At 38.2% G+C, this 18,669-nt stretch overlaps 2 protein-coding genes across 5 annotated transcripts in view; both read left to right on the top strand.

Moving 5' to 3' along the window:
• The first annotated feature begins 2,114 nt into the window (after positions 1–2,114).
• LOC116694107 (YY1-associated factor 2) lies at positions 2,115–6,475 on the top strand. The gene is made up of 4 exons (XM_032523591.1): positions 2,115–2,348; positions 2,643–2,768; positions 5,212–5,364; positions 5,520–6,475. The coding sequence occupies exons 1-4, from the start codon at positions 2,323–2,325 to the stop codon at positions 5,758–5,760; spliced, it is 546 nt and encodes a 181-aa protein (XP_032379482.1). The 5' UTR covers positions 2,115–2,322; the 3' UTR covers positions 5,761–6,475.
• A 2,525-nt stretch (positions 6,476–9,000) lies between these two features.
• Positions 9,001–18,669, top strand: part of gxylt1a (glucoside xylosyltransferase 1a) — a 23,651-nt gene continuing 13,982 nt past the window's right edge. The window contains exons 1-8 of one of the 4 annotated variants that reach the window (XM_032523581.1): positions 9,001–9,345; positions 9,942–10,034; positions 10,763–10,946; positions 11,322–11,453; positions 11,607–11,798; positions 12,225–12,348; positions 13,347–13,519; positions 15,963–17,359. In XM_032523581.1, the coding sequence (XP_032379472.1) occupies positions 9,128–9,345; positions 9,942–10,034; positions 10,763–10,946; positions 11,322–11,453; positions 11,607–11,798; positions 12,225–12,348; positions 13,347–13,519; positions 15,963–16,124 (1,278 nt within the window). In that variant the 5' untranslated portion in view covers positions 9,001–9,127 and the 3' untranslated portion in view covers positions 16,125–17,359. Of the gene's footprint in view, positions 9,346–9,941; positions 10,035–10,762; positions 10,947–11,321; positions 11,454–11,546; positions 11,799–12,224; positions 12,349–13,346; positions 13,520–15,962; positions 17,360–18,669 lie in introns of those variants that run through there. The other 3 variants (XR_004333068.1, XM_032523580.1, XM_032523582.1) reach the window with 3 other exon arrangements.

Genomic DNA, 18,669 nt, shown 5'->3' on the forward strand with positions numbered 1-18,669 from the left:
TCAATGTCTCAGTAGAGAATGGTGAACCTATCAAAGGAAAGGGGTAAAGCCTTGTTCATCTGATTCAGCATAAGCATATTTACCACAGACAATTTTGGACACATACCTAAATACATAGAAAATAGAGACTTCTAACACACGCATGCACACTAGGGGTGTTGAAATAAATCATTGCATCAAAGCATTGCGATGCGGACGTGGACGATTCAGCATCAATGCAATGACAGGCCATTATCAATTATTGCCTGTTGATGATACTTTTTCTGTTGTGTTTAAACTCCGTTACAGTCACGGAAGTGTCTTGTTTAAAAGCAGATACAATAAAAAAGGAAGTTCATTTATATCTGACTGCTTAAATTTGTTGATGAAAACCATGTGTAGCAATGAATAATAATATTAAAAAGGTGACGCACACTGATGCATCCTGATATTGAATCGGATCGAATCGTTGACAGGATTATCGTGATCGAATTGTAAGAGTAGTAAAGATTCACACCCCTAATACGCACACACTCTGACCTCAGTTCAAATCATTTCTACACCATAGAAATAAACCTCATTTTATTTATACGATTCCCCACAAATACCTCTGCCATAACTTTCTGGCATACCAAAGCAACGCAAATGTTTAATTAAGCCACTCTTTTAAATATTGTTTGATTTAAAATAATGAGTTTATATAGACTATTTATAGCAGAAAATTATAACATGAGTTAGCTCAGGCCATTTTGCAGATAGAGGTCTAGACCACACTGACTCTATCGTTTACAAAAACCCAACAATTCCAGTTATTCTCCCTAGAGCAAGCATATAGTGTGACAGTGGTGAGGAAAAACTCCTTTTAAGAAGAAACCTCTGCACTGTTGTTAACAAAACGAGATTATTAGCATCACAACAGAGGAAGAAGTCGTAAGAATCTACTCACTCACCATATGATTTGATTAGTCCTGGTCACTGAGTGAGTCTTACATATTATAGTAACGCTAAAGGACATTGACTTAAATCCAAGTTACACATCAGTCAGACGTTTCTCTTCATGTTCACGAGCAAGGGAAACCAAAACCACCTGAGCTAGAGCACCACAACAACAACCATAAACCAGTGAAGGAAAGTATCCAACCATTTTCCTGTCTGCTCTTCTTCGCTCAACATGGGCTACTTCCGGAAACAAATGCGCTGCCACCATCTGGAGGCGGCTGATGGGAATGTCCAAACGTAGGCCTACTCATGTTTCCTGCTAGTGGAAGATCGTTTACTTCAGTGAAAGTAATTAAAATAAAACACTCAATTGCATGTAAAAGTATTAGCCTACAACTGAAGTATCATGAAAACCCTTTTCAGTGTCAGATTTTTAGAACTATTAATGTTGTACAACATTAATGTTGTACACCATTAATAACATAATACTATAAATGTTAAAATCTAAGGGCAAAAGCACTGTTTTATTGTTGTAGCTTGCAATTGTGGAGCTAAGTCTGACTGAGTTGGGAAATTTGATCAACGACAATGTATTATAGTTTCTAAAGTCATCATAGGTTCGTTATATAAAGTCAACTGTTAAATGTATCTAAAAGTGGCTGTCAAATAAATAAATTAAATATGAAATAAGTATAAATATGTGTTATCATTAAGATACATTTTTTACTTCAATTTCATTATTTCCCCACATTGTGTTCGATTATTTGTGTATCAATAGATTTCTTTCGCTTGATGTATGGTGTATGTATACCTTTCATTTTTTTTTGTTTTTCAAGCTTCACATCGTAGATGGTCATAATTAAGATAATGTTTTAAGTTTTTAAGGTCACATGCATTGTTATTCTTTTTTGCTGCTGTGACTGTTCAGTTTCCATTTTAAGATAAAGTTAGCCTCATCGGTTGCCAATGAGGTGAACTTTATCTTAAAAATGGATACCAGCACAGGTAAGTAGTTTCACCTACCTCTAAATTGTAGTAAGCAAGTAAAACTTTATCAAGTCTTCATACAAACAACCAAAAAACAGATCACAAAATCCTAATATGTTAGTGTATTGAAGCGCAGATTTATAAACAGTTAAGTATAATATTCTACTTCCCAATTCTACATTAAAGCGTGCGTACACCTTCCTCTTACCACGTTGCAAAATTTACAAAGCGCCTTTCATCAATGTATCACATTTATTTCTGCCTCTGTTGTGATTACATTAAAGGTGATTGGGTGAACCCGTGTCACGTGACCGCCCTTCGACAGGAGTTTCCACGACAGCTGAATAGCAGATAAATACGTTACGTTCACCTGTAACATAGATCATTTTTAACTCCAGTGAGTCGAAGTTTCGTAAAATGGGAGACAAGAAAAGCCCTACAAGGTAAAACTGTCGCTAGTTTCTATGAAAGAATACTTTATCGGGCGGTTTGAGATAGAAAGCTCGGTCAATGGATGGAGCTGTTTTACAGAAGTGTTCATGGCGGCTGGCTGCTGGTTTAATATGGGGCAACTGCCTGTGTGAGCTGAAAGCTCCCTTTTCCTCAAAGACTGACTTCTGAGCAGAAAAGAACTTTAGAGCAGTGTCTTTGTGAAAATCATTTCACAAATGTGAAATAATTGCGCTCATTTAAATTGTGGCGTTATCACAGTGGTTTTGTTTTGTTTTTGTCTGAAGGCCAAAGCGGCAATCGAAGCCCTCCGCCGACGATGGGTACTGGGACTGTAGCGTCTGCACGTTCAGGAACACTGCTGAGGCGTTCAAGTGCACGATGTGTGATGTCAGGAAGGGGACGTCAACTCGGTAAGAATAACTGCAGCTGTTATTTTTTTAAGGAACAAAACACTGCAGCACTATTTTAATAGTAGCCTACGATAAAAAAGTATACTTTTAAGGTACATCTATCAACAAAAGCCCTGCAATAAATCTCATCTTCATGACGGATTTAATGTTGTTTTTTGTTGTTGTTGTTGTAGTAGTAGTAGTAGTAGTAGTAGTAGTAGTAGTAGTAGTAGTAGTTGTGATTGAACTTTGTGGATTTTTGAGAGTAGTCAGGGCCATACTTTACAGTACCATGAGGTCATCCTTGTGAAAATAAATGTTTTAAGGGAAAGAGAAATAAGCATTTCCCCACTAGAGTTAAATCTCTGATACTGGGGAGAAGTCTTTGAAAACTTAGAAAATTAATAAGTCAACGTGGAGGTTAAATGCAGTAAATCCAGCTCAACACTTGACTGAATAGAACACATCTGTGTAAAAACTACAACAACAATCACAGTCCACAGCCTCTAATACCATAGAGTTGAGTCAACACCTCTTTTAAAACAGAACATGATACAGATTGGGTTTATTGCAGGGCAGGTATTAGACTACATGAGTTTTAGCTAGGTGATCTAGTGAACTGCCAATTTAGTTATGAGAGTAGTGTTGCTTTGCCAGACTTTCCTTCACAGTTATGCAGAGAAAGGTCTGGAGAGTCTACACAGCATTCTAGGATGGAAGACAAACGTGCTCTGGTTTATTGGCATTTCTTTAAACCATTTGCTGTCGTCTTGGGTGGCACTAAGCTCCGTACGGAGTAACGGCACAGCTGCAAAATAGCCTCGGGAAAGAACTTGTTTTGGTGGAACATGTGTACGCTCAAAGGTTGTTTTAGTGGTGCAACATAAAACTCAGATTGGACAAATTATCTAGCTAGCTGTCTGGATTTACCCTGCAGAGCTTTTAGGAGCAGTTAACCATAGTCTTCATAATCGACCAGAGTTTAGAATGCCAACAGAAAGAAAGCCCAAGGCAACAGATCTGGCCTAAGGGAGGGACATCAGGCGGAATTTCCGGTGGCACGGAGCAATCCCGGAAGTAAAACGTTGTGCATATAGACTAGATGAGAGTAACCCCATCAGGATAGATCATACCGGGTATCATAATCATGTGAATCATCAAAAAATAATGACTATATTACAGCCTATCCAGGAAAGGTGTATTAAAAAGAGGAAAAAGGTAACTCACAGCCAGCAGGTGTCAAAGAGTTAGGTCTGTGAAGGCACCCCCTGGGAAAAATAGGCCTACCTCTATTTATTAATCCTCTATTTATTCATTTCTAGCATAGCGTATAGTAAAAAATTTAAAATTTAAGTAAAAATTGAAATCACAAAAGTTTGAAAGATTAAATGATGAAAGTAGGAGAAGGAAAAGAGAGGAATTGGAACTGCGTAAGTGCTGTGATGTGATATGTTGGTCGTTCCACAAAGATTGTAGCAATCGACTTGCACCAGCTTAGAGTTTTGTAACACAACCATACCAATACCATCCATTTTTCTGGACTATAACATGCATTAAAAAAAAACAAATCTTTTGTTGAAGAAAGTGAGCTTTCTTGTACCAATCAGATTGTTAAAGCTGGGCTTAAATTGCCAAGCTCCTCAGTGCTCTTGTTAAATATAGTGCCGTGGTGGAAGAATGCAGAGGAAATGTTTGCATGTGTTCAAAGGATGTGTTTGCAAATGTTCAAGATGGTCTTAAAACAGTAGTCCGCATATGGACATTGATTTGATTTGTTTGCTATACTAATTTATCCTGTCAAAAGTTAGTCTTGCTTTCAGTGTGAAATTCCCTCTTTATATTACCTATACCTCCACTACAGCTCATCAAGCAAACACTGTTTGGAGAAACAGGAAGAGGACATTTCATACTTAATAGACTAACTTTAGAAGATTTTATAAACTCAGACTTCCGCAGCCTCATCTTAACTTCAGATCAACCTTATTTTATTTTTAATTTAACACAGAAAAAGGACTGTGGATTTTGTTCTCCATCACTGGAATTGGCCTCCGGAATAGATCTCTTCACGGCCAGGAGGAATGATTACAGCAAGCACAGTGCACATTTGGGAAGCTGATTCTATTTTAAGATGGCCTTGAACAATTCTGAAACCTATTCTTTAACGTTTTATCAGAGTTTTGGAGAGTTAGTAAATGAGAAGATGATGTAGCATTAGGAGTGACTATGGTAGCGAGTAGTCTGAAAGCCCGAAAATCTGCATAAGGAGGTTGGTAGGGGGGGTGGATGGGTCAAACACAGGACAACATTTTTTGCGACCCCGTGAAACTGCCACAGATTTAGAGTTGAGGGGCCGTGTTCATTTCACAGAATACTGTTAGATAAGGTTGTGCAAACCACATGCTCACTCTACTTACAGTATTATAAATGTAGCTATAAGGCTAATAACTTTTTTTGTCTCTTTCAGAAAACCACGACCTGTTTCTCAGCTGGTTGCACAGCAAGCAAATCAGCAGTTTGCACCACCCACACTCCCCAAAAAGGAGAAGAAAGAAAAATCAGAGAAAGACAAGAGTGATAAAGAACTAACACTAAAAAAGAAAAGCTATAAAAAGATGAGGTAATGAATTCATGTTTTCAAATGAAATAGCAGCATAGCTATTCATATTCAGTGGTCTTTGATATTTTTGCTGGTCTTTGCCATCACTGAAATATTTAGTATCAGCCAAGCAGTTTTCAAATCCGTTTGTTTTTCTCTGTTTGTCTCCTCACCAGGCCCAGGTTAAAAAACATAGACAGGAGCAGCGCCCAGCATCTAGAGGTCACAGTTGGAGACTTGACTGTAATAATCACAGACTTTAAGGAGAAGGTCAAACCCACATCCACTTCGACAAGTGCTGCCTCGGCAGACCCACACAGCCAAAGTGGCTCAAGCTCTGATAACACCGAACGAGGGGTCTCCAGATGCTCTTCGCCCCGCGGGGAAGGCTCGCCGGTTAATGGAGAGACTCACTAACCTTCACACTCCCAGTCAGCACAACCCATTTCTTCTGCACTCTCAACAACCTTGACTAGAGATTAAATTTGAACATGCATTAATAATACTATACATGCTAACATGAAAGCATTCGCTTCCTTTGGGACTGTATTTTCCACTGCCTTCCCATGATGATAAAGAATTCAGGAGTCAGGACATATGCTGTATGCTCAACTCAAAGAACTGTTGCAGCAAGATCCATCATGATGAACTGAAAAAGTAACCGTAGCATTAAATCCTGAATGTCAGTGGAACTGTGCCACATGTTGTGGTTACTTGTGTTTTTAACAACTCTGTGTTACATCAGCGTCACACTGAGCTGGTTTTTGCTGCACAGAATAAATGACTCATTATGAAAGAAAATAGAAAGTCATCTCAGAATTGTAGTTTATCCTTGAATTTTGTTATCATTATTTGCACTTAATGACCTCCTATGTTCATATTATAATTTTTTTAGCATTATTTCCACTTTGCCATTATCAGTAAACCATAATGCTGTTGGTTAATAGCCTAATCTGGCTCTCATTTTATACCACTGGATGCAATCATTTTTTAATTGTAACATGTAAGAAAAAATATTGAATAATTATTCTAAGTATGCTTCTCATTCACTTGGTAGAGTTAAGCATGATTTAATCTATAGAATGGTTTATATTGTAAAATAATGTTAAATAAAATAAGCTGTAGATATTTGGATATGTTTTCCATTTTTCAATACAAACCGGAACAGTTTGTAAAACAATACAATTTTCCTCAATGATTTTCTATAGCATCTCCACAGCTAATAGATTGTGTTTATTTTTTTTTAATGTGTTAACAACCGTTTTCTAATCATGACTGATTTGTTCCATGAAGGCAAGACATGACAAGTCATTTTACTTGGTATCTATCTTGAGTTACACACATAGTGTGTAACACTATGTGTGTAACTCTCCAGTATGAGTTACACACTTCACTGAACTGTTTGCCTTACACTTGTTGTAAGGCAGTGGTGCATGGTCGCAGGTTAAATAATGCATGGTCGTAGGTTAAATAACGGCTATTACAAAATTAAACTGATTTTGACTTTACACAACCATCAATTTTACATTTGACACTTAAAAGTATAAATTGCTGATCATTCTGTAATGTTACTTTTACCCAACATTGGTCTGGTTGTATTTACACCACTTCCATAATTCTCATTTTTAACTAATGTTCCATGTGCAGATGGGATTTGGGCTAAAATGATTTACTTTCGTAACCATCTACCAGAATGCTTGACCCTGTGTTCCCGTCATGTGACAGAATATTAACGCTGCAAGCAGCGATGCACGGGCCCTCGCCTCCTCGCAGGTCGTGGATACTGGCAGATGCCAATCTTTGTAGCAGTGCATTTGCACAACAGTCAGACACTGCAAAGCCAAAAATTGATTTTGCTGCAGCTATCTGTGTGTGTATGTGTGGTGTGTGCATCTGTGTGTATGCTTCTGTCTGCGTGTGACCCAATCTGCTCTTTACTTAAAAAGCTTCCATATGGACGTATTTTAAAATTCTGTGTTTTTGTCAAATAAAAAGGCGAGAGCATGATGCTTTCCATCCCTAGATCTAGATAAGTTTACCAGTACTAATCTGAACTAACGACATGATCACTGTCACTAGATAGAAAAAAAAAGTTGACTTTCACTAGGTGCTATTTACTGACAGTAAAAAAGTCATTATTGTATGCATTTCTGCGCTGGCACTGCTGCGTTGCTAAATGATAGCAACTCACCAGGAGACTTCCCTTACTCCCGTACATATCTTGAGTGATCTTTTTACCCAGAGGTGGTTAACCTGAAAGTTATGATAGGGGCGTGGTCTGTATACATTGGTGTGGATAGAGTATAGGGGGCGGCTCAATGTCACATGTAGACCACACATTCTAAGTTTCATGTAAATTGGAATAATGTTTGCCAAGATACAACTGTTGCTGTTTCAATAACATACAGGAAGTTGGTTCTCTATAACTTGTGCATTGTGTTTTTGTCACGAGGGTCCACCGAGTCTATATCCAAGTTTTTTTGCAGATTGGAGTCGCAGCCCAGGAGAAGTTAGACAAAGTTAGGTTCCCATATGTCAAAGAAAAAAATCTAACAGTGCCATCTCAGGGCTGATTCACTCAAGATTTGGCATGGATGCTCAAGCCATTATGTGGAACAACTGTGTCATGTTTGGTGGCAATCGGAATAAATCTTGGCCAAATTTGCAACTTCCTCTTTCAACAAGAAGTTGGTCCTCTGTAACTTGCAATTTTTTTCTTTTGACAATATTTTGCCATGAGTGTCAGTAGATACTACCGGCTAAGATTCAAGAAGATTGCAATCACAACTCAGGAGGAGTTCGAAAGAATGTAAAATACATGACAATTCATAAATTCAAAATGGCCGTCTACCGGTTGGGTGGAGCTAATGAAGGTAATGGGAAATATGTCAGCTATGAATAGAACAATGCGTTTTAAATCTGGTGAAGATCGGAGTAACTATGTCCAAGTTAAGGCCTTCCACGCATTAGGGGGCACTATAGCCTGCTTACAGGTGGGCCAAATCGCGGTGCAGTCTTGCAAAGCTCCCAGGTTTTTATGTGGGCGCCAAGTTTTGTGAGTTTTTGTATACTGAGGCCTTCAAAGATGTGCCCAATCGCTAAAACCAATTAAAAGGGCGCTATAGAACAACCATACCACTCCCAAATCTAAATGTGTATTCAGATGAAAGAGTTTAATATTCTGCACATGGCTGCAAGAATTTGAGAGTTTTTGTGTAGCTATCCTAAAGTGCTCAAAAAAGTCTTCGTAAAATGAGAAATTTTGCAAAAAATTCGCCATATCGTACTTTTTTTTTTTTTAAAGATTTTTTCTAAAGATAGCTTGATAGAGTTCCAGATGATACGCATGTTCCCTGAAAGTTTGAATGATGAATTATTACTTTTGTCAAACTCAGGGTGCACGTTAGGGGGCGCTATGGAGCCCCCTGTCATCACCTGGGACCAATCACCACAGAATTTTATCATTTTTCATAGGTCTGACATGTGTGCAAGTTTTTGTGAGAGTTCCCACATGCTAAAGCCCTCAAAAATGACAGCAATGGTCCGGAATAATAATGATAATCTCTACAAAAACAATAGTCCCTTGCACTTCGTGCTAGGACACCGTTAGTGCCCTTGCACTTCAGTGCTCGGGCCCTTACCGATGTGGGTGGGGCGGAAAACTGTAAACACCAACTGTCTTAATTTAACTGTCTGAATAGATTGTTAGCTGGTAGCACAACCGATGGTAGCTAGCTGATACCAACAAACATGTTCCGTTAGCGCATAAAACTTGAAACGCAAAATGCGATGCTATCTTCAAGCATTTCTCCTGTGCATGGTCTTCACTTTCTTTTCACTGTTGTATGTGTTCAACCAACTCGCCTCCACCTTGGAGGACAGAGACGACTGGAACCTGAAAGAACAGGGGGTAACCGACAAGCGCAGTCATGACTACGGGCACCTTCTCAGGAAAAAGCCAGGACTGACGGGCCTTCCAGACAGCGAAGAAGAGCTTGACAGGTAATTTGGCTAGCGATAATTTAATTTAATTACTAAGCACATTAGTAGCTAACTTAGCTAGTGGCTAGCTTTACATACATTTGCATTTGCTCTGAAGCCAGCGTGACTGTTAAATTGGACTAAAATAATAACGTTAACGTTGCAGTCGAAACGTTACAGTTAGCTAACTGAGTTGCTAAATGACGTCAACGACACGTAACGTTAACGCTAACTACCCGGTTAACTTAACTAGCTGGGTTATCGGGCTGATAATAATTTAATTGAAAATATAGTCAGCATTCATTGTGCTGTTTTACACCCACGGTATATAACCTTATGTGTCACACAATACTAATGACTTTCTTGTATAATTCTAAAAGCAACCACCTGTCAGCTATTCTGCTAGATAATTAATTTACCTTTTAACGTGTCTGCTCCCCAACTAGCTAGATAGCTAGCTAATTCTGTGCCTCGTAAGCTTTTTTGCTGGATTTAAAAGACGGCCTCCTGTTAAACAACTAAGCTAACTCTTAAATGCAGATCTAATCTCAAAACATGTCTGATGTCCAAGAGAATTAACGTTGAGGATGCAAAAGATCATGTTTTTATTCTGTCAGGTGTAAATCACTGTCAGTTTCTTACTGGAATCCATATCGGAGACTACCTGCTGATGTTTGTGGAGTGAACTGCTTATTGGAATCATCTCTTAGGTATGACTGATTTTGTGTGCATCTGAATAAATAGATTCCACTGTTCTTTATAACTCACAACTTTCACCTACTTCCTAGGTTCATAGTTCAGAGTAAATGCTCAGCCTGTTCGTACACTCATACATTCAAACTAGCTACTCTTGAGTTTTTTAAGTCATAGTACAAGTAGTTCTCAGATATCAAACATGTTGACACCTTAGTAACAACACTTAGAGTTGTTAGTGTAAAGCCGTTATGATCATTCATCATGGATACATAGAAGCTGTAGTAATTTGAAATACAAATACTTCTACATTTTAACCTGAAATGCCTATTGTACTTTTTTATTATCTCTAATTCTACACAATGCAGTTATAGGTGGAGTAGTATGTTTAGTTTTTCTTGGGGCTTTTCTTGAATCTGTCTTGTTACAGTTTAATAACATCATGAGATGCAGATTTGGGGGATAACTAGAGCCTTGTACAAAATTAAAATATTTTAGTCAATTGTAATTGTGTATGCAGGCTTGCCATACAGTGACATATACAGAGATATGATTGGAAAACTGTCAAAGTGGTCCTTTCATTAAACCTAATACCAGTTCAACCCTACAGGGCTACGCACCAGTCAGCTGAGCCTTCTAATATCTTCATTACTTTGTTCTCTCCTGCACTTGTGTATCCGGGCTGTTGTACCAATAACAACTGGGGTTAGTTACTGATTCATTTTTACTTTGCCTTGGCTTATAGAGAGAGGTCCGGTTCTGCAGTCAAGGAACATAGGGATGAAAGAAGTCACCTGGCTGTGGTGGCCTGTGGCCCCAGGCTAGAGGAAACTCTTACCATGTTAAAGTCTGCTGTTCTCCTCAGCAAAAAGCCTCTGCACTTTTACATCTTTGCTGAGGATGATCTACATAACCACTTCAGAAATGCTGTAAGTGTCTTCCCAACAACACCAGAACTTTATGTACTGTAGTTTTGTATTAATTTTCTGATTGTACAGTTAACTAAAGCAATGGCCTAGTTATGATTACATCTGTGTTGTCAACTGGCGTATCACATTAAGAAAGCATTCTTGTAACTATTGCACAAATTGTACAAAGCAAACTCATGGCATGTTTGACAAACAGTCTGCCATTCTGAATGCATGGATGTTTTTACAGTAAAGCCTTCTTTTTTACACAGTTGTCATTTTTTTGGGACCAAAGGCTGAGAGACATTGTTTTTTTAAGAAAATTGTAAGTTAATATCTTTCAATGTGTGGATATTGTTAGGTACAATTTTTCTTTGTGCATATCTTTTCTTAAAGCTGGACTCCTGGCCCAGGACTGTTCAGACCAAGTTTAACTTCACCATCTACCCCATCACTTTTCCAAAGGAGAATGTGAAGGAGTGGAAGAAGCTCTTCAAACCGTGTGCCTCTCAGAGGCTTTTCCTGCCAGTACGTCTAAAGTCATCCTTCCTGTGTATAACTGTGTAACAATTACACATTTGCAAAATGTACTCATATGTTTTATTGTGGTCTGTTTTCCAGCTGATCCTAAAGGAGGTGGATTCTTTGCTGTATGTAGACACAGATATAATTTTTTTGCAGCCAGTAGAGGATATCTGGGCCCTTTTTGCTCAGTTCAAATCGAACCACATAGCTGCCATGGCTCCAGAGCACGAGGAGCCACGCATCGGCTGGTACAACCGTTTCGCCCGCCATCCTTACTATGGCAAGACGGGAATCAACTCAGGGGTCATGCTCATGAATATGACGCGCCTCAGGGAGAAATCCTTTAAGGTAACGTGCAGGTAGAAGATCTTTTTCTTGCAAGTTTTTTGCAGCATGATAACTTCTTTCAGCTGTTGCTATGTACCGTTGCCAATTTAATATATAACCAGTGTAGTATGGTAGCCATTGTGACATTAAAACTAAGGTTAAGTGCTCACCTATGATGGCAAGAAGTACTAAGCAGATTTGAAACATCTAAAATGTGAGTTGTATTATGTCCACGTCTGAAATTAGTATTATTATGAAATTATTAGTAGTAGCTGTAGCATCAAGATTGACCAGCTGAGGTCGCTCTTGTAATTTCTAAAAAACTGTTTATTTGACGTGATAGGAAGTTTTGACTAATGGAATTATTTTTTCAGATATGCAGAGTTATGATTTCCTGATGCAAAATGATATAAATGCTCTTTTGATTACTGTATTTTTATCTTCTAGAATGACATGACAATAGTTGCACTGAAGTGGGAGGAAATTCTGATGCCCCTTCTCCAGAAGTATAAACTCAATATCACCTGGGGGGACCAAGACCTTCTTAATATCATATTTCACCATAATCCAGGTTTGTGCTATCACATATACATCATTAGTTTTATTCTTAAATAGGGCTCAACAATTTGGGAAAATAATCTAATATTGATTTTGTTTTTCACCAATATTGTAATTGTGATTTAAAATGCAATTCTTTTTTAACATCACTATCGGCTGTATCATTTAACATAGACAAACAAATGATTGTATGACTAACACAATATTAGATGGATTAAACTAACTGTCCTTTACTGTTATTATATTGATTAAATTACAGAACTCTGTAATGATACATGATCTAATAAGTGTATTGAAGGTTTGCTGTTTTAAAGGTTAGCGTTACTCGGTTAGCTCAATGACATCATGTTAGAAAAGCCAAAACAATTTGTCATAAGCTAAGTAACACTAACAATAGTGTTAGCGATGATGCTAACGGCATTGATAACTAAGCCAAACGGTATTGCCACTGCTATTTTAGTGATTGAAAAGCAACCTGTTTCTTCCAGATTGTCACATTACTGACAAAACAGCTGTTAGAAGCTAATATATGACGTGGAATTAAACTCTGACAGCTGTAGGACAGCTAACATAGACTTTAGCTGTCTTCATGAAGCTCCCAGCTAAGCTCCTATAACTCGCGACGCACTTAGGAAACCATTTAACTATTCATAACAATCATTTTGGCTTGTGGACATCCATTTTAAAGTCATGTTAAAACTATTTCACTTCTTTTGATTTCCAACCATAACCTGTCACCCCCCTGTACTAACGTTACTCGGTACGTAACGTTAGCTCCCAATGCCTTGTGTTTCTCACTCTCGTAACTTATTGTTCATCAGACGTGACGTGAGAAGAGGGGGATAGGCTAATGTTAGCCAAACAATTTATAAAAAAAATCACATTCGAATAGTATTGTTTTGTTTTTTTATTATAATATTTGACTGCCGGACTTCATTCCAACAGCTCTAGTTTGTAACCCAGTTATTTACCATCCTAACCAATCCAAACTTATCTCTTGCTGTGTTACAGAAAGCCTATATGTGTTCCCCTGCCAGTGGAACTACCGTCCAGATCACTGTATCTATGGCAGCAACTGTCAACAGGCTGATCAAGAAGGTGTCTTCATTCTCCATGGTAACAGGGGAGTTTACCATGATGACAAGCAGCCTGCATTTCGAGCTGTCTACGAGGCCATCCAAAAGGTAGAGACAGCCTTTCTAACTAGAAGTCTGTGGTTTCTTTGGGCCCCTACAGTAAAATAGAAACAAATATGTGTTAACAATCTCCATGTCTTCTAAAATATTCCTGAATGGAGTATATTTATTCAACCAAAAATGTTGTTAAGAGTTCCAGACACAGCTAACTGGATAACTTAATGTATGCAGTAGTAAAGTTTTAAAAGGCTTTGCTTATTCTACTAAGGAGCAATCATTTTTATTGACTTTCTTTCTGGTGTCTCCTGTTTCTTTAGAGGGCAGTTTCTTGTCATTACATTATCAATAGGCACTCCAGGCCATTGCTTTTCTCTCATAGATGCTTCCTTCCACCTGTCCCTAATCAATAGCCTGTTAAACATTTCCGTCATCCTGTCTCGGCTCCAAACCAGACAAATCAGCCCACCCTGCTTTAACCACTGGGATGGTTGCTTTAAATGTTGGCAACTGAAAGACTAAAATCAAGTGAAGAGCTAGAGTTACTAAGTGAAGAAACATGTCAGCCAGTGAAACTGTGTTGCTAATTGATGCGCTTTTAAAAGTTTTTGGACCACAATTAAAGTTGTCAAGGGCACAGAGGGATAAACTATATCAGAATTGGGATCCAGACAGTATTTGTTAGTGTGAGCAATTCATTGTTGTTGATAATAAGAAAAATATATAATCACAATCCTCATCCTTTGAATATCCTCCTCTTGGGTTTGTATGAGGCCTGTTTGGAACAGCTGGTGAGTTCTGGCTGTCTCTTTACACATTGTGTAAAGTCTAAACATTTTCAGAATTGTAGCATCCTTAAGCTGGTATGATGCCCTGCAGAGCACTACCAGTGCATTACTGTTACTTCAAAATGAATGCAGAACTTTGAATAAAAAAAATGCATTTCAGTTTTTATAGCTGAAAAGTCCACTACACATCCGTCATCAATGAGCGAGCAAGCCAGCCGGAGAGCTCTCTTACTGCTGCGCTGGCGGCTCGCCTTCGATCTGCTCTTGTTGATTTCAGCACACCGGTCAACATGCAGGCAGCAATCAGGAGAGTAAGGGAAGCTTCATTAGCTGGTCTCCATCCATTACCTCAGCAGGGCTCGGCCTGGCCACTATCAGTGCGGGCAATGTTCTCAGCCATTAAGTAAACGAGCGGGCTTCATTATGGGGCACTCAGTCTCTCCGACAGCACAAACACGCATACAGCATCCCAGACAGCACATACCAGACTTCTGATTTTAGGAGGCGGAGGAGTCCTGTGGTTTGTCATTAGGAATCATCATAACATGTGTCCTGTATTAGGTAGATAACAGTAAGATATAGGGCTTTGTTGTAAAATTAGCTCATTAGAAAAAAGCCCTGTCTTACTGAACAGCATTTCATCCTTTGTTGTCATAAGCTTTGTTATATTTAGTTGAAGCTTTTATCAGTGCTTCCTGTTGCTCCAGCTCCTCAGGCCCCCTCCCACTTTGTTCCCCCTCAGTCCTTTGAGGACAGCATCCTAAAGCCTGGAGCAGGCAATTCTAGAGGAAACTCTCATTTCCATCCCACCAAGAGCTCCTTAGTCAGCTGCGCTCCCAAGGCAAGCTCTCCCAGCCAGCAGAGGAGCTTGTAATAAAGGGCACTACCATTACGCAGCCCTGCCCACAGAAGAGTTGTAAAATGTTTAGTGCTGATGCTAGTTTGAGACATCATGATGGCTGTGTGGACAACGCACCAGCAGCATCCACATTAAAATCGATAGGAGGCTGTTAATGGTGTTTTATTGCCTGATGCAGTATATGAAAGATAATAAAGAAAGTGTGCTTTGAGTTACCTAATGCTTGGCCAAACTGGAGTCAAATGAGATGCTGTAAAATTGTGATTTCCTCTTATTTACTAAAGCAGTAATTGAATGGTGCACCTCTATACAAAAACAACAGGCCTGCATCCTTATTTACATACTGTATGTGACAAACACTTTGGTGGCTTATATTAACTGGCTGAAGAGCTTGACGTTTTTTATCTTTGCGGTTCACTTGGTGACACAAAAGCATCCAATAATGAAGCATATCTGGAATGCTGCAGCTGTTAGAATTCACCAATGCTGTTACGCCCTACTGAGCCCATTCTTGTATAGTTGTGGTAACAGATATTCATCATCCAAACACACTTTGAATTGACAGTTATGAATCAAATGCAGAATGGTATTGTCTTGAAGTGACAATGATAAATGTGGCACTTAATTCTCGTGATTTGAATGCAGTTGTTATATTTACAATCATGGCTGTCACAGCAGGCAACAGGCATAACAACGAGCACCTACCTTGGCTTGATTTAAAAAAGAAAAAAAAGGATTAGGAGAAGGGCTTAATAAAAGACAAACAGATGTAAAAAGCTGTAATAAAATATGCTCTTTATTCTGAAATCATTAATATAATACATGCACACTTTTCTCTTTGTCACAGTACACATTCGGTGAGGACATGGAATTCTCACTGCTTCAACCACTGGAAGTGTCGCTACAGGCAACCACAAATACCTACTGTGGAAGAGCCAGTCACCTGTTTACAAAGAAGTTAAAACAGAGCATCATGTCTGTTCAACAAGATGCTGTACAGAAAAGATGATCAGGACAGCACTCTTATATCACTGATATCATGATTAGTGTCTTCATTTCTCTCTGGAAGGGAATATTTAAATGTAAGACACTCCGGTGAAGACCATGAGCAAACAGACTCAGGTCACCTCTGAACCGTTATCGGTTTACAAACTGCATATCAAGATTGGAAATGGGGAAGGGTAATCTGTTGAACAGGTTATATTTTATATTCTTAGTGAAGCCAATGTGGGTACATATCTGTCCAATGAACAAACAATCAGGTCACACATGCTTTCTCGCCATGCGGGAAAATGCACAGACACTTTTTAGAAAAAAACTTACAATCATTTTGTACAATTGTCTAAGGACTTTGGGGGAAGATGAATGCATTAGGGTACTTAAATATGTACATATTATCAAGGTTATTTTATTAGTTTATAATTTTGCATACAGGTTTTGTACTAGAGTTTTTGTCACTGCAGTATACCACGGAAAAGGGTTATCTTCACCATGTTTACGTATGTGTCACATTGTTTTTTAAACAAAACAAATGCTCATTAAGAATACTTAAAACATATAGAATATGATCATTATTTATTATTGTTGGACATCTGTGAAAGGATGTACTTTTGATCTCTACCTTAAAACGTTAACATGATGCTATGGTTTCATATATTCTGCTATGGGAGTTTGTCAAAGAATTGTTTACTGTACATTGTAATAGCATTTACGTAATTTCAGTAACTTTACCAACATGAGCATGTTTTCCTAAAACTGGAACAATTTCCTTGAAGGCAGTTTGTTTTCAACCAAGCCAGATAGTGTCATGAAATTAGCTGCCAGACAGGTTTAGCAAAACATTTGCACAATTGATATAAGAAAATGGGGGATTGTAACAACATAGTACATATCTGTCATGTGAATGTATTACTCAAAAGCCAGTATAGACACTGAATTATATATCAAATGAAGTAAATATTTTATCAAAAAGCATTTCCAATGGTGTCTGTAAAACCGAATGTAGTATCTCTAAAATATGTATGCTTGTAATTAGGTGAAATTGGGAAAAAGTTGTAAAATTTTAAATTGGACAATGCTCTAAAGTATATAATATGGTTTGGAATTACCTTGCTTTAGGAGTAAATATACAGTATTTTGGGCTGCATATTACCCCAAACAATATTGCACAAAAAGGAAAGAATTACAACAAGTGTTTGTAATAAGTAAAATTAATTATGGTGTTATTAAATTATTGGACTGAAATTCCTCAATACTCAGTTTCCTATTCTTGTTAAGCCTTTGCACCAGTCATGATAACCACTTCGCATAAACTGAACTTGTTGCCCACTCACTTCACACAACGACAGAGCACGAGCCATGTCCTAGAAGGCAGCAGCAAGCTAAAAATATGAAATGAATAGGAAGACTTCAGAAAGTGGCTGAAAAGGAGCTGATGTGTCTGGGTCAGTAGCCTCTGGCTCTTCATTTCATCGGCAGATTGACAGACGTGCCTGGAATAGGCAATTGTTCTGCATGATGAATTTAAAATGGTCTCTATTCTAAGAAGCTGTTGAGAACCTGAGAAATTACAAAGTGTGCAGTGAGTGGGGGGACACAATTCTGTATTCTTTGAGAGACTTACCTCTCCACATGTTTTATAACTTATATCTAAAGTTTGATTTATGTGAAGCCAGTAGAAACCTAGCAGTAGTTTCAAAAGATTAGCACATTAGGCAATTCGGGGTGGTATTGTAAGCTAACAGCAATAGTTGCAATATATGACTATAAGGAAAGGCTTATTAGTTGGCTCTGGTTCATATTTTTAATACAGAAGCTGTGTAACAGAAGCTTGTAGTACTACTTTTGCTACTCTCACAATAGTGTTTTTAAGGGGTTACGGATTATATATTTTGGTTTGCTGTGGGGATACAAAAAATTCCTACCAAAAACACTGGAGGCCAATATATTTCTCTGAAGTGATTACACATTTGCAGAGAATTGCTCAATGATATTATTGAATACCCTCAAGCACAATCCTTAGTAAGATCAATGTATAAAACTTCAATATGCAAAGCATGTTCAGTTTTTAGAGGGAAAGGTAAATGCTGGTACTGCCTGGTTTCACTCCCCCTAAGTATAATGGTGATTGAGGTCTCATTCTCTTTCGGTCTAACAGGAACTGCCAATGGATTATTCATGTTATTGCTTGCACCACTTGGCCTCCGTAATGTTTCATAACGATTTAAAACCCAGCCATAAATTAAAACAGTCGAAGGCAAATGGCCCAACACAGTAAAAAGGGTCACAAAGAAATGATTATGCAATATTAGGCAATGCAAAGTCATCAACATCCTTTTTACATGAGAAGAGTGTGGAGTTACATCATCAACAGTTATGTGCAGAGGGCATACAGTGGGAAAAGTATTTAATACACTGCTAATTTTGCAGGTTTTTCCTGCTTACAAAGCATGTTGGGGTCTGTAATTTTTTTATCATTGGTAGACTTCAACTGGGAGAGACTGAATCTAAAAGAAAAATCCCAAAAATCACATTGTATGATTTTTAAATAATTT

This window comes from Etheostoma spectabile, chromosome 8, assembly GCF_008692095.1.
Source record: "Etheostoma spectabile isolate EspeVRDwgs_2016 chromosome 8, UIUC_Espe_1.0, whole genome shotgun sequence".
Classification (NCBI taxonomy): domain Eukaryota; kingdom Metazoa; phylum Chordata; class Actinopteri; order Perciformes; family Percidae; genus Etheostoma; species Etheostoma spectabile.

Excerpts from the sequence above, each read along its gene's own strand:
- LOC116694107 (XM_032523591.1), top strand. The coding sequence starts at position 2,323 with ATGGGAGACAAGAAAAGCCCTACAAG. Across the intron at positions 2,349-2,642 it reads GACAAGAAAAGCCCTACAAG|GCCAAAGCGGCAATCGAAGC; the intron begins GTAAAACTGTCG and ends TTTTGTCTGAAG. Across the intron at positions 5,365-5,519 it reads AAAAGCTATAAAAAGATGAG|GCCCAGGTTAAAAAACATAG; the intron begins GTAATGAATTCA and ends TCTCCTCACCAG.